The 12,753-nt window shown below is 39.6% G+C and overlaps 1 protein-coding gene, 1 non-coding gene and 1 pseudogene across 2 annotated transcripts, besides 1 other annotated feature; 2 read left to right on the top strand and 1 right to left on the bottom strand.

The window, feature by feature from the left end:
- Nucleotides 1-7,109: 7,109 nt before the first annotated feature.
- Nucleotides 7,110-7,159: a mobile genetic element.
- Nucleotides 7,160-8,433: 1,274 nt separating this feature from the next.
- Nucleotides 8,434-8,991, top strand: CR33929 (annotated as a pseudogene).
- An 813-nt stretch (nt 8,992-9,804) lies between these two features.
- On the bottom strand, nt 9,805-11,007 carry d-cup (davis-cup). The gene is made up of 3 exons (NM_141978.3): nt 10,552-11,007; nt 10,395-10,496; nt 9,805-10,341 (listed from the first exon to the last, which is right to left on the bottom strand). Exons 1-3 carry the CDS (start codon nt 10,906-10,908, stop codon nt 10,141-10,143), a joined length of 660 nt encoding a protein of 219 aa, NP_650235.1. The 5' UTR covers nt 10,909-11,007; the 3' UTR covers nt 9,805-10,140.
- Nucleotides 10,496-11,052, top strand: asRNA:CR44235 (antisense RNA:CR44235). The gene has a single exon (NR_074006.1).
- Nucleotides 11,053-12,753: the final 1,701 nt, after the last annotated feature.

Genomic DNA, 12,753 nt, shown 5'->3' with positions numbered 1-12,753 from the left:
CAAATGTATTCACTTGGCCGAATCCTCTTATTTGTGTGAGTGTTGCCTCTGCCCTTAATTGAAAGTGGATTAGCGGCGTTTTATGCTCGGGCACGTTGCGTTGCCCTGCCCGGCAGACTGTTTTGCTGGTTCAGAGTTTTGTTGCTTTTTTTGCGGGTCGAGAAGCTAATCCCACTCGCAAATACATTGAAAATTAATTAAGCCACACGATGAAACCATGTTAACAAGACGCTTAAAACAAAATGTTCTTCTTGGAAAAACAAATGCCAAGCTACGCCCACATTGGCGTTTATTTTTATTTTTTGGCCCCGTTTTGCGGTTACCTAAGATTACGCATACGCAACGTGGCGCGTGTGAAAAATACTTTGCGAGAAAGTTTTACCAGACCGAAGAAAAAGAAATGGCTAAGCCGACCGTGTCTCTACCGCGCCCTTGCCATTACTTTAATGGGTTCACAAAAGCCCTTTTTTCATTAAGGTGAATGCCAGCTAGGATCTCGTGAGGCAAACACTTGGGCTTTCTTTTCGGGCCAACTTTATCAGACACCCAATTAAAAGGGCTTTATAACAATTAGAGCTAATAACACGCTTCAATTGTGCCAGCAAGCCAGGGGGCAGAAGGACCCACAATCCGCATCCACAACTTCCCCACTTTTCTGGTAGCCGGCTTTGGATTTTTATTGGAATTTCCGTTCGGGGGTATTTTTATTTTTGCGGAATGCCGAATTGCGGTGGCAATTAAAAGGCAAGACCACAGCAATTAGCAAATTGACAACCGGATTTGTTTATGCATTTAGCAGGCTTAGTTCTGCCGCTGCCGCTGCTGCTGCTGTCACTTAAATAATTAAAATTATTATGGCCATTGTTTCGGGCTCTGTTATCTGTAAGCCAAGTCGAAAGAGAGTGGGCCAACTCAAACAGAGAGCACGAACGAATCTCTGAGATTTGATAAATTAGTTGTGGAACTAAAAAAGTTTTCCCTATTTTCGTTGAGCATTGCATTGGCTTGCATTTCTGTGAGCGGCTTATCCCCAGTCTGCTGATGGGCGGAAACTTTTTCCTCGGCATCCCTGGCTAAATGCAAAATCCAATTTTTCGAATGAAAAGTCAAACAGGAATTTAACTTTTGATCCGTTTTTGGCAAGAGCCGGCAATCAGTGGAGGAGGAAACTCGGCGCAGCTCTTTTCCAATTTTTCGTTCAACAGCTAATAATTTTAGGAACCCCCATATCTACATATATGTATGTCGACGACCTAAAATCAGCAATGAATCGATAGCAATTTCAATTTGACGCCCATTCTCGGCAACTAATTTGCAATCATAAGAGTTTTTGTTAATTTTAATTTGATTATAGAATATTACGCATTCGCCACCTAAGCCCCTTACCATTTCCATTACCATCAGCCATTTCGAAATTCCGGGGCTGTCAGTTTTGATGGCTTGGCAAAATCATTATCATTGGAAGCACATAAAAATAATATTTGTCGATTTGTGTTTGCATTTTATGCAGGCGCACTGTCGTCGCACACGCCCATTGTTTTCGCATTTTATTTGCTTTGGTCCTGGGAAAATATTCCAAATTCAAATCTAATTAACATTTGGCGCAAAAATGTTTATAATGGCAGCGGACGGACAACGCGGGTTGGATGATTTGAATTTTAATGAGCTGCGATTGGCATTAATTGTCGACGGCCTAATGACAAACGGACGCGAATTATTTACACTGCGTGTAATTTAATAAAAACCATCGGAATCATTCAGAATCACATCGAGCCGATGGAATATCTCTGGACACGCCTCGTCTGGCAATGCGAGCTGCTCGATTTAAATCGAGTTCGATTATTGACAAAGCCGTTGTAGATTTCGTATCGCTTTCAGCCCATAAGTGACAATGCAACAAGCGGAGCAGCAAGAGCGCAACAATGCCCAGCATGCACACAATATATCACGCATACGCAACCGTGCCATCGCTCAGACGACACATCCACACTAGCTCACACTCGCACTCACACCCACACCCATACAGTTACAGATGGAAACTTAGGAGCATATGGATGTGCCGTTGCAAACACATGCTCAATTGAATTGAAATTGAATTTGCAATTCTATGCGCTGCAGCTAACGCCATTTTCTTTGCCGTGCGGGAAGCCCCATCACGCTTGCCATCTCACTCACACACACTCCCCCCCCCCCCATCGCACTCACTCACTCTTCTTCTTTTAGTGTTTTTATTTTATTTACCCTGGGGAGGAGAGTCGCCTGACATGGTTATGAACTTGGTCGGCAGAAAGTTATGCCCTCCTGCCACAGTATTTGATAGCTAACGCCACACAAAGCAGCTTAGTTCAGCTGACTAAAAAGCTATGGCGAAGAATAGGAGGTAAATATAAATTTCGTATACTGTTTATTTAATCAATATTAGTTTGGTTTATTGCAAAGTTACGTTTTAAAAACCCCTAAAGTAATAGAAAATTTGTGTTTTAATCTGATTAGCATTCATATTCTAACACAAGTGTTTCGTTTATTTTAGTTTAATAATAAATTGTTACCTTACATGACCTAATATTTATGCAAAGAAAACCCATAACATGTTTTTAAGTGCTGTGCGCAGTTGTTCGATTCCGTAGTAATTTTGCTAGTATTAAGCCTTAATCTTCTGGCTTTTAATGTGCTTATAAATATCTTTCAAGTTAGAGCATCTGCATATTCGTAGTTATCATCCCGATTTGTAGCCTTCTTTTTTTTGCAGATTTCCTTGCCGGGCACTTGGCAGCTTTCCGTTCGCCTCTGTGCCATTCGATTTGCTTTAGTCCTGCCGTTCTGCCACTTTTCCACTCTCTGGCTCTTCTAGTCGGTTCTCCTCATGCGTATTTGTGTGTTTGCTTTCGCTTTTTGCCGTATTTGCATTTCGTTATTGAGACTGAGACAAAGCTTCGAAAAAAAGTGGCGAGGATCCTGCTCCTGCCCTCCTTCGTTCCTGCATTCAATCATCAATGAGATTTTGCATTTTACACTTTTCACTCTGGTTACTCTTTTGCTGCTGATGATTCCCTTTGCATTCGGTGCAGCCCTTTGTTTGATTTTGCCGGCTGAAGCTTCAGCTCCTTTGGAATCCTTCAGCCGGGCTGAGTGCCGCTTGAGCCGCTCTGTGCCGCTCCGCATAATTGTTGCCCTTACTTGGGAGCTTGGGATTCCCTTATCCTTGTAAGAGTTTGATTGATAAGACCCGGCCAAGTGCATGTGATTTATTGATTAGATGTCAAAGCGATTGCCAGGCAATAAAATCCATGGCGGACGCTCCAAGTAATTAATATGTAAATGTGATAAACATCTTTTTGCATTTCCTTGGAACATATAAGAATTATGTATACCACTGAAAAAAAATTTAAATAGACAGAAATGTGTTAATTAAGAGCGGTCTCACTCATAGCAGTTATCGAAATTATGTTTACCCCCAAAGAGGAAAACCTATAAAATTTATTAATAATTAGGAAACTGGTTTTTTTTTTTTTTTTTTTTTTATATCTGAAGTGGCTTTTTGGAAAGTTTTTGTGAAACCTAAAACCGAGACCGTTTGACCCCAGTACTTTAACAGTTGGCTGGCTTTTGAAAGGTATTGTTTATGATTTCGAGGAGGAAAAACTCGAGTTTGAAATGACCTTTTTTACAGTGCTCCCGGTGGCTTTCATTCCAGTTGCATTATGGCTCCCCACTCGACATTCGGTACTCGGCAAAATGATTTGTATGTCAGCCGGAGAAGGAGGACCGAAATGGGGGGCACATGTTTGGCATGCCAAGCGCCACAAAGTATGCCGCACTTTTGCTTTGTTTTGTTTGACTATTGAGGTGAGTGTGTTGTTGCTTTCTTCTCGCCGTTATGGCTGTGCTTTTGGCAAATGCAAATGGTTTTTTGCAAGGACAAGTAGACCAGCAAAACACAAAAAAAAAAAAAAAAAACAAACTAGAATCATCTGGGAACTGAGAAGGGAGCGCTTAGAACGGGGAACACAAGCAAATTGCATGTACACAACGTGCCCATGACGCTCTCAGTTTCCCTTCGGACAAGTGGCGTATTAAAAATGTAAGATGCCACTGGAGTTTTGGGCGGCATGGTGCACTAGGAGGGATTACCACCCATTTCCGGACAGGTGGCGTCGCCTATAGATTCCCAAAGATCGTGAAAAACCATCAAAGAGCGCACCCATTTCCGTATGCAAATTATCTAGCTGAGTGGCATCAAGTTTTTGCGGACCAAGGCCGCATTGAAGGCAAACGCTCGTGGTTTTCCCATCCTAATTTCACTCCATTCTCCCAGCCAGTTTTGGGCCCCACCCGCAAATTTTTCCGCAAATTCGCAAAGGCTTCTGGCCAAAGTTTTTTACGTGCGCCGTCATAGTTTGTCAGCTACTTCGTTGGCGGTTTATGCAGCTGCATAAATGTTACTTCTACTTACGTAAATTACAAAATAAAGTTATTACGAAAAGTAATTTAAGTTAAAAATTTTCGTGTGCCGTCGCTAATGTGCAGCCAACTGGCAACTGGTAACTGGAGGCACCAAAGGTGGGCTGTAAAATCAGTTAACAACTTGCGCGCTTTTCTCTCCCAGCGGGCTTAATTGTAACTTAAAGCCGTTTGGAAAATTCGCTTGAGCAAAAGTTGGCATTGCTGAAACAAAGAAAAAAAACAACCAAACAGGACTGGGTAAATCAATTTGCATTAAACATTCAAAGGTAACAGCGAAAAATGCAGAGCGTGCAACAAAAAGGAGGCACTCATAAAGAATGCAAACTGAGGTTAAAACCGTAGCACAAACTTTTAGTTTGGCTTTGATTGAGTGAACGTGGCCAAAAGAGCGGGCGGAAAATCCCAACCAGCTGGCCACGCTTAATCAATGGCCCAATGGTCAGATGGGTCCACAAAAACAGGAACAACACGATCGCCTACTACCTACCTGCAATCGCAATCATGGACACATTCAGTTGCTCGACAACAGGACAACAAAACCGTAAGCAATTGCCAGTCGTATAATGTCCTCGACATCAATGCTGCTGTTGTTGCTGCTGCTGCTTTTGCTGTTGTAGTTGGCTTCGGAAAATCAAGTTGAAAGTTCCTGGCAACTTGAGGTGCAAGTGTCGTGTTTTTGTCAACGGGCCAACAGCAGCAATTTCCGTTTCCTGTTCGCCGCTGATGGAAAAACGAGGCAACGAGTCAACGAGAATAAAAGTTTAGATTACAAATTCACATACGTAACTGCAGCCGTACACTGGTCAGCAGTTGATTTACCGCTCTGTTACTGTTGTTGCTCCACACTGAGCGAAATTAGGCCAAATAAAGTAGACTTTAATACGAAAGATAGCAAGTTAGGAAAACAATATCAAATGATAAAGCATATTAAAGAACAGAATAGAAGAATATGGGAAGAAACCTTTATATGAAGAATATTTCCTTAATTTAAAATATTACAAGTCTTGATTAAGATTTACAATGCTACGATCATTACCTTTTGCCTATTTTATTTTCTGTAGTATTCGCATACATTATGCAATATGTACGGTGTAGCAGCTTTCCTTTATCCATGTTTCCTCTGCCGTGTTTTCTTTTTTGGCCTGACTTGTGTTGGCTCAGTTTGGCTGGGTTTTCGTAGCCGGGCGCATGTTTTGTGGTCAACTCGGGGCAATGGCAATGCAATTGGGGCTGCCGGGCTTCAGTTGCTTCAGAAGCTTCTCCAGCTGCTCCTGCCGCTGTACTTTTTGCCATTGCCACTCATGCGTGCCACGTGCTATGCTTTGATGTGGTGTTCCATGCCTCCGCCGCCTTCATGCCTTCATTCCTCCCCAGATTCCAGCTCCTAAATAAACTTGGAATAATAAGAGCCGAAAAAAAAGAGGGGAGAAGGAAACGAATTGCCACACAAGCTCGCCTCAAATGTTACTTCTGCATTTTGGCAAATTGGACTCGGCGAAAGCCACACGGAGACACGAAACTTTGTAAATATTTTATGCATAAACACATACCACCTGGAAATGGCTTTCGACACAGCATCAAATAATATTTACTTGGCCAACACACACAAACCCACATACGCTCAGAGGCCTGTTCGGTTCATTAGGCCCAAAGAGCAAGTTGGACCACAAAACCTGCAGATCAAGTCCGGATTGCGGCAGCTCAATGAATTTACCAACGATTGGACATTGGATCCCAAAAAAAAAAAAAAAATTTAGACGAATTTGGGGAACTCTGAGCTTGGAGTCCAAAAAGGATGTGGACCTGGATCAGCTGTCGCTGCGGAAAGCGGTCCATAAATAAAGCAGCCTAATCAACACAGCCATTGACAGCATTATTGTCACGTATTATTTTACATTTGTCTTCGTTTGGCTTTCCTTATTCTCTGTTGGCTTTTTTTATTTTTTGGATTTTTCCCATTCTTCTGCCATTGTTCTTTCCTGGCAAGTGCATCCATAAATTGTGAGCTCTGTTTGGGCATCCTTTTTATTTATTTACTCCGTGTAAGTGGAGTTCACTTTGCAATGCAATGCGCTGAGTGCAAGCTTCTCGCTGTCTCGTTCCCTTAAATTCCCCTGCTTCGTCTCAGTCTGAGATGCTTTTTGGCATCATCTCCTCCATCAGGAGTGCATTCCCCGTCTTTTTTTTCCTTTGATCGATAATCCATGCACCTGAGTGTCGCGAACTCTTGTTTAAATTTGTTTAAATGCTTTAGAATCTATAAAACGTTGCCGAAATTAAATAAGAAATTTATGATGGGCTATTAAAATGAAATTTCAGTCAGGTTTAAGCAACGAACAAATTAATTTTAAATTATATTTAAAATATAAAGTATAATTTGAAAGTATATATATAAGGGACCTTTTCTTGCCCTATGAAGTATATTTAGCCGAGTTAACCAGTCCATGTCCATCCATCTGTATTAACGCTGTGACCTCGTGAAGCTGAAAAGTTGAAATAAAGCAATCAGATTCCAGTTCAACGCTGTGCAAGTTTGTTTCAAATTTTTATTTTTCAAAAATATTTTGATTTCTTTTTTAAATTTTCTTGTCTCGCCAATTTCTGTCCGTATGCCAAAGATTTTTTTTCTTAATTTTCTCTCGTCCTCCCACTAGTTGGGTATCTGATAGTCGAGGAATTCGACTATAGCGTCTTCCTGTGGACATGTATAGGTAAAGAAGAGTTAATGTTTTTCTTGAAGAAATATATCAGCAGGCCTATTACCTTTGGGGGACGCTCCTAATTCACATTTCCCGGCTTTTGTGCTGTCTTATGCTAATTTGGGACTTTACTCCGTTTCTCGCTGCCAGCTTAATCATGCATGTTTACACGCAAGTTCGAGTGGCAAACTCAAACACCCAGGGTTAACAACAACAAAGTAAATGAATTGCATGGATGAAGGAAGGTGGCCCCGCCCCCATTGTTATTTGCATACCCGGGGGCGTGGCTGGGTATTTGGTACCCGTTTCAGTCTGTTAATCAACATGCGCCAGCCTGAAGTCAAATATTTAACTAAATTAAGTTTGTTTGGTAAGAATTTTTGCATAAATAATTACAAATCCAAGAGGCTTAGATGAATGTGATCACAAAGGATTTGAATGGCAAAGACAAATTATTATATATTTAAATGGAGAGATCATACTTAAAGAATACAGCCTTTACAGAGTTTAACACTGCAAATTTGAAAAAAAAATATTTTGTTGCTCAGATTTGCGTGTAAATCGAACACTAAAAGGTTTATTTTTAATATAAAATTCCATTAAATGTGTTATATCAGTAAGGCCATTAAGAGATATTTTTAATTATTACATAAATGAGACTTTTATGAAGAGTATTTCATCAACCTACGTCGAGTTATTACGCTCTCGTTTGTTTACTTTTCTGTTTCATGTTTCAATGACTCGTTATTACTTGTTTTGAATTTCTTTCCGCCTGTTATGCAAATTTGCCCACTTTTCAAGCCATTAGGATGGCTTTCTGAAGGATTCAAACGATATTCAGGGATGAGAAGCACTGCATCTTGTTTTCAAAGTTTTTAACTAATCAAAAAATACATGTTTTTTGGTTGTCGCTGGTTTTACCAAAATATAAATTTTTTCCCAGTGTTGATTAAAATGCGCTAATGACACCCATAACCATTAAAAATATCTATATGTAGTGAACATTTTTTTTTAACAACCTTTACATTTTTACATTCGTTCGTCAAAATAAAAAAATGGGCTTAGTTTAAATAATAGCACTGAACAGTTCAAAAAAAATTTTATCTACTCCATCAAATTTTGTAATGGTTAATTAAACTCAAAAATTATCATTGTATTCCACTTTAAACCCATTTTATATTTTATGTGTTTATAAAGAGTGGGTGCACGTGAGTGTACATGTTTTTACTTAAATTGTATTCATTTTGAGTCAAGTTAACTTGCAGTTGCAATGTGTCGGGCACGGATTAAGGTTCTTTCTTGTTTTCTGCTCTTTTTGATAATCCCTACTGTAGTTATTTTTTGTGGTGATTTTTGTTACGTTGTCTGCCCTAATTAATTTATTTGTCTTTAGGCTCACTCAGGTTTTGAGTTCACAAATATCAAGTGTATTTCCCATAACGAATCATTTTCCTCATTCGAATACTGCTTTTTGAAGTCCCTTAACCGAACATATAAATACGCGTCCTTAAAAGTAAAATTACATCAGGTGCCAGTTAACAAAGTTAAAGTATGGGCTGAATTTTACTGATCGTCTGGTTTAACTTACTAACAAAAAAAATATTGCAGGTTAATTTCGCACTATATGAACATTTTAAATAGGAAAGGATATCCAGTTGCCGAATACATTTATAGCTTATTTGCTCCCTATTCCAACATGAATCATTCGTGCCCCTATAACGTAAGTATTAATCGAGAATTGGTAGCTGTTTTAATCAAATTTTTTAGCGAATGGTACGCCGCTGGAATAAAGCGAGCAACAGTTGAAACTTATGGTACATTGACATAAATTAGAAAGAAGACAAATTGTGATTATGAAAATATATCGCTAACAATATTATATGAACCTCTATAAGGATCAGTAGCTTCGAGAGCAATGCGAATTAGTATCAACTCTCGTTAGTGTTTTCTAACAATACTTTTGGTTAGTGCGAACATATGCAAGTGTATACTTTTGGTTATACTAAATAAAAAGAGTGCAGTCGATTTAAAACCCTCAATTTAAAACCCTGTCTTTATGGTACTTTAAATTTTAGTTTTAATAGTGCTCCCAATTTCCAATGGCCATAATTAGAGCAACCGGCCAAGGGGAAAACTTCAAGGGCCTGCAGTGGCTGCAGTTGGAAGCCTGGATTGGAGAATGTCCCGACAATGTAGAACACCATCCATCAAATGTCAATTGTATGCCAACTGCCAACAAATCAAGCTGTCATGAGGCAGTGGCAAAAGGCAGTCGTCGAGCCAGTGGAGCATTCAACCATAGCAAAGTATTTCTGGAGCTGCGCTCCGTATTTAAAATTATGTCACTAAAGCGGGCTACACTAGGAATAACATCAAAACAATAACTCAAAAGTATAAAATTCTATTGCCATTTTAAATAAGTTACTTACATCTGTGAAATGTAATAAAATTAATAGTTAGTTTTTATAATATTATACTGTACATCTTAAATCAAATCTGTGTACATCGTATTTTGGAATACCTAAAGAATTTATGTTTATACATTTTGTATGGCAATAATAAATTATTAATTTTTTAGCCAGTTTAAATGAATTAAACATTTAAACATAAATATACAAAAATGAATTGTAAGCTGTGAATTGAAAGTATTGTTACTCTATTTTATTGATATTTATGTTAAGTATTCCATCGTAATCTTTAATATTTTTCCCCGTGTGGTCGAGAGACAGCTGGTGTCCCCTATATATGCTCCATCCATCTATCCATCTATCCAGCGTCTCGTTGCAGCTGTCAGCGCTCTATTCTGCAGTTCATCATCATTGTCATTGACATTTTCGAGTGGCTACAATGGCTGAACAGAGAAAAACGCGGTGGCGGGGCGCACTGATTTGCATTGCTTTCGATTTATTTGTGCCTCAAAGATTTATGTGACTGGCGGAGTTCTGGCAAAATGCCACATACCCTTCTGCAATCATACCTACAACGTACCCATTTCGGGTATGTGAGAGTATATGGCAGTGCAGTACGCCACCACCAGACGCGTCTCGTCCGAGGGAAAGATGGGACCCAGAAACTCCAGCAGACGCGGCTGCTGCAACACGATCGATCTATACTCCTCAAATGAGATGTAGCCGTCTTGGTCTTCATCAAATTTGAGGAGTAGAAAATCGACCATGTCCTAATTGGGCAACAGATTGAATGAGGGCTTGAAGTTGGTAAATTCCAGCTCACCAGTCGCATCTCGAGTACCTCGTCGTCGTCGCCGACGAAAAACCTCTCGACCGAAGATGAAATGATCTCTCTATTAATACCCATGCCATTTTTGTCGTAAACCTAATTGAAAAATTAAAAAAAAAAAAAACAAATGTATCGTGTACATTCCCATTACCATATATGCAAATTCCATTTTCCGTTCCATGTCGCGGGACATTAGAATGGTCATGTAGTTGACAAATTCCATGGGCGTCACGTGTTTCCTGCCACCTGCGATTAGGGTTACGATGCGATCCACCACGTCCATGTCATATAGCTGCTGGAAACCGATCACAATGTTCACAAACTGGCTGGATGTTATTCGGCGAGCAGAGGGCCCATTCTGGAGACTATACTTGTAGTAGATCATCAGGATGCAGGTCACCTCAGAGTCGTTGAAGGGCACCAGTCGGGCGATCTGGGGAACAAGTCCGCCATAAACCGACTGAAACCGCTGATTGAAACGGTCGTTCATGGTAAGGTCCAACTTCATCTTTGCTGGTATTGATACAAGAACATGTGAAAGCAACGCAAAGAACTCAATATAAAGTAACAACAATAAATATAAACAATAAACTAACTGCTACTAATTGAAGGGAAAAGCATTAAAGATGTGATTAAATAGTTTTCTCTTCTTAAAAATTTATTTGAATTATGGTTTAATTGAAATCATGTAATATTTCAGACAGTATATTCCTTCGGAACATGAAATTGATATGTATCTTGGCTGATAATATATTTTAGATTTAGACACATTTAAATTTTGGCCTGAAGGAAATTGATGCCATTACGCTTTCGTCTGGCATTTAAGTGCAGTCACCGGAAGTGGAAGTGGCTTGGGGCGTCGATTTATTTAAAGAAAAAATCAAAGAGCAGAAAAGTGAAAGTGGGCGTGTAGGAGGACAGTTTTCCAGGCAGACGCATCCATCAAACTGCCAGACAGACAGACGACGGTGGCCCACAACATGCATATCAGTCAATTTATCTCCAATTGTGTGTGCGTGTAAAAAAAATTACGCAATTTATACGGGGGTCCATGTGTATAGTGTATAGTGCGTATGTGTGTCCTCCGGACCCATTGAACTTTCCGTGGAAAATCTACATATTGATAAATGACCCCAGCAGCCAGTGAGGCAGAAAAATCGATGGACGAGCCCCACCACTTGACATTTAAAGCGCCGTAGCGAATTTATGCGAATTTATATTGCCTTTTGCTGGGCCTGTCTTTGATTTCATTTAATGAGATGTCGATAATTACACGTGCCAACCTGAAAAGTGGGTCACATTACTGGTGGGCATGGATTTAACAAACTTAAAGTAAACTTTATTATGCACAGGCGACAGATGGAATGACCGACTGGGCGTACAACTGACTGTGTCGTGGAAAAACTTCATCAAAATGCTGAATCTGCGTCGCGGGCAAGTGGAAAATGGTGGAAAATCGTCGAACGGCAGCGGTAGCAAAGTGTAAAATAATTACTCGGCTTTTTCTGCATTACTTGCCCGCTTTTTGACGCACTGTTTCAAGTAATTAATTGAATAAGCGCCTTGGCCCGCAATTGTATTAAATTGCCCGCTGCATTCCCACTGATTGACTTTCTGTCTCTGCGCCAATAATTATTCAAAGTGGCATCGCACGCGGATCCTGCTGGGAGAACCTTGCAACACAGTTTAAGGCCCTGGTCCGATTGATTATTTCACTTAAATTTGTCACCGCGTTCACTGAAAAAAAATTGTACTAATTTAAAATAAAAAAAATCATTTTTTAACTGATAAAAAAAGATATTAGATTAAGGAGATTAAAAAGAAGATGTGGTAGATACAATAGAAATAATATTTATTTTATAATGAAGAAATTTATGAGCTCGAACAACAACAATAGAGCAAGAAATCGGAACTATTTTAAATACCATAAGTGATGTGATTCAGTTAAAATAATAGTAATGTAAAATCGATCCAATTTTTTGCAGTTTTTACCCAGAAATCATATTAAAAATCGCAATATCAATATCAGACCAAATTAAACAAAGAATCTTTTTCGCAGGCTTAAAAAGGTAATTGCATCGTTGCCCTGAAATGTTTCGTTTTATTTGAAATGCAGAGTTACATCGAAAGGGCATTTCAAATGCTTTTCACTGCCTTGACTTCTAGGCGAAAATATTTTGAAGGAGTTGGAATATTTGTGTTTTTAAGTATCTGGCTGGCATAACCTTCGCCCTTCCATAAAACATTGGCCAAAACTTGCAAAGTAGTTGCCAACTTTGATTGCCTGGCCAGTGCTTGTCGACATCGTCCTTTGGCGGCGAGGGGCATTGAGTGATCATTTTGCGTACTTTTT

The sequence above is a fragment of the Drosophila melanogaster genome, chromosome 3R (genome assembly GCF_000001215.4).
Source record: "Drosophila melanogaster chromosome 3R".
NCBI lineage: Eukaryota > Metazoa > Arthropoda > Insecta > Diptera > Drosophilidae > Drosophila > Drosophila melanogaster.
This window is presented reverse-complemented; position numbering and strand designations above follow the sequence as displayed.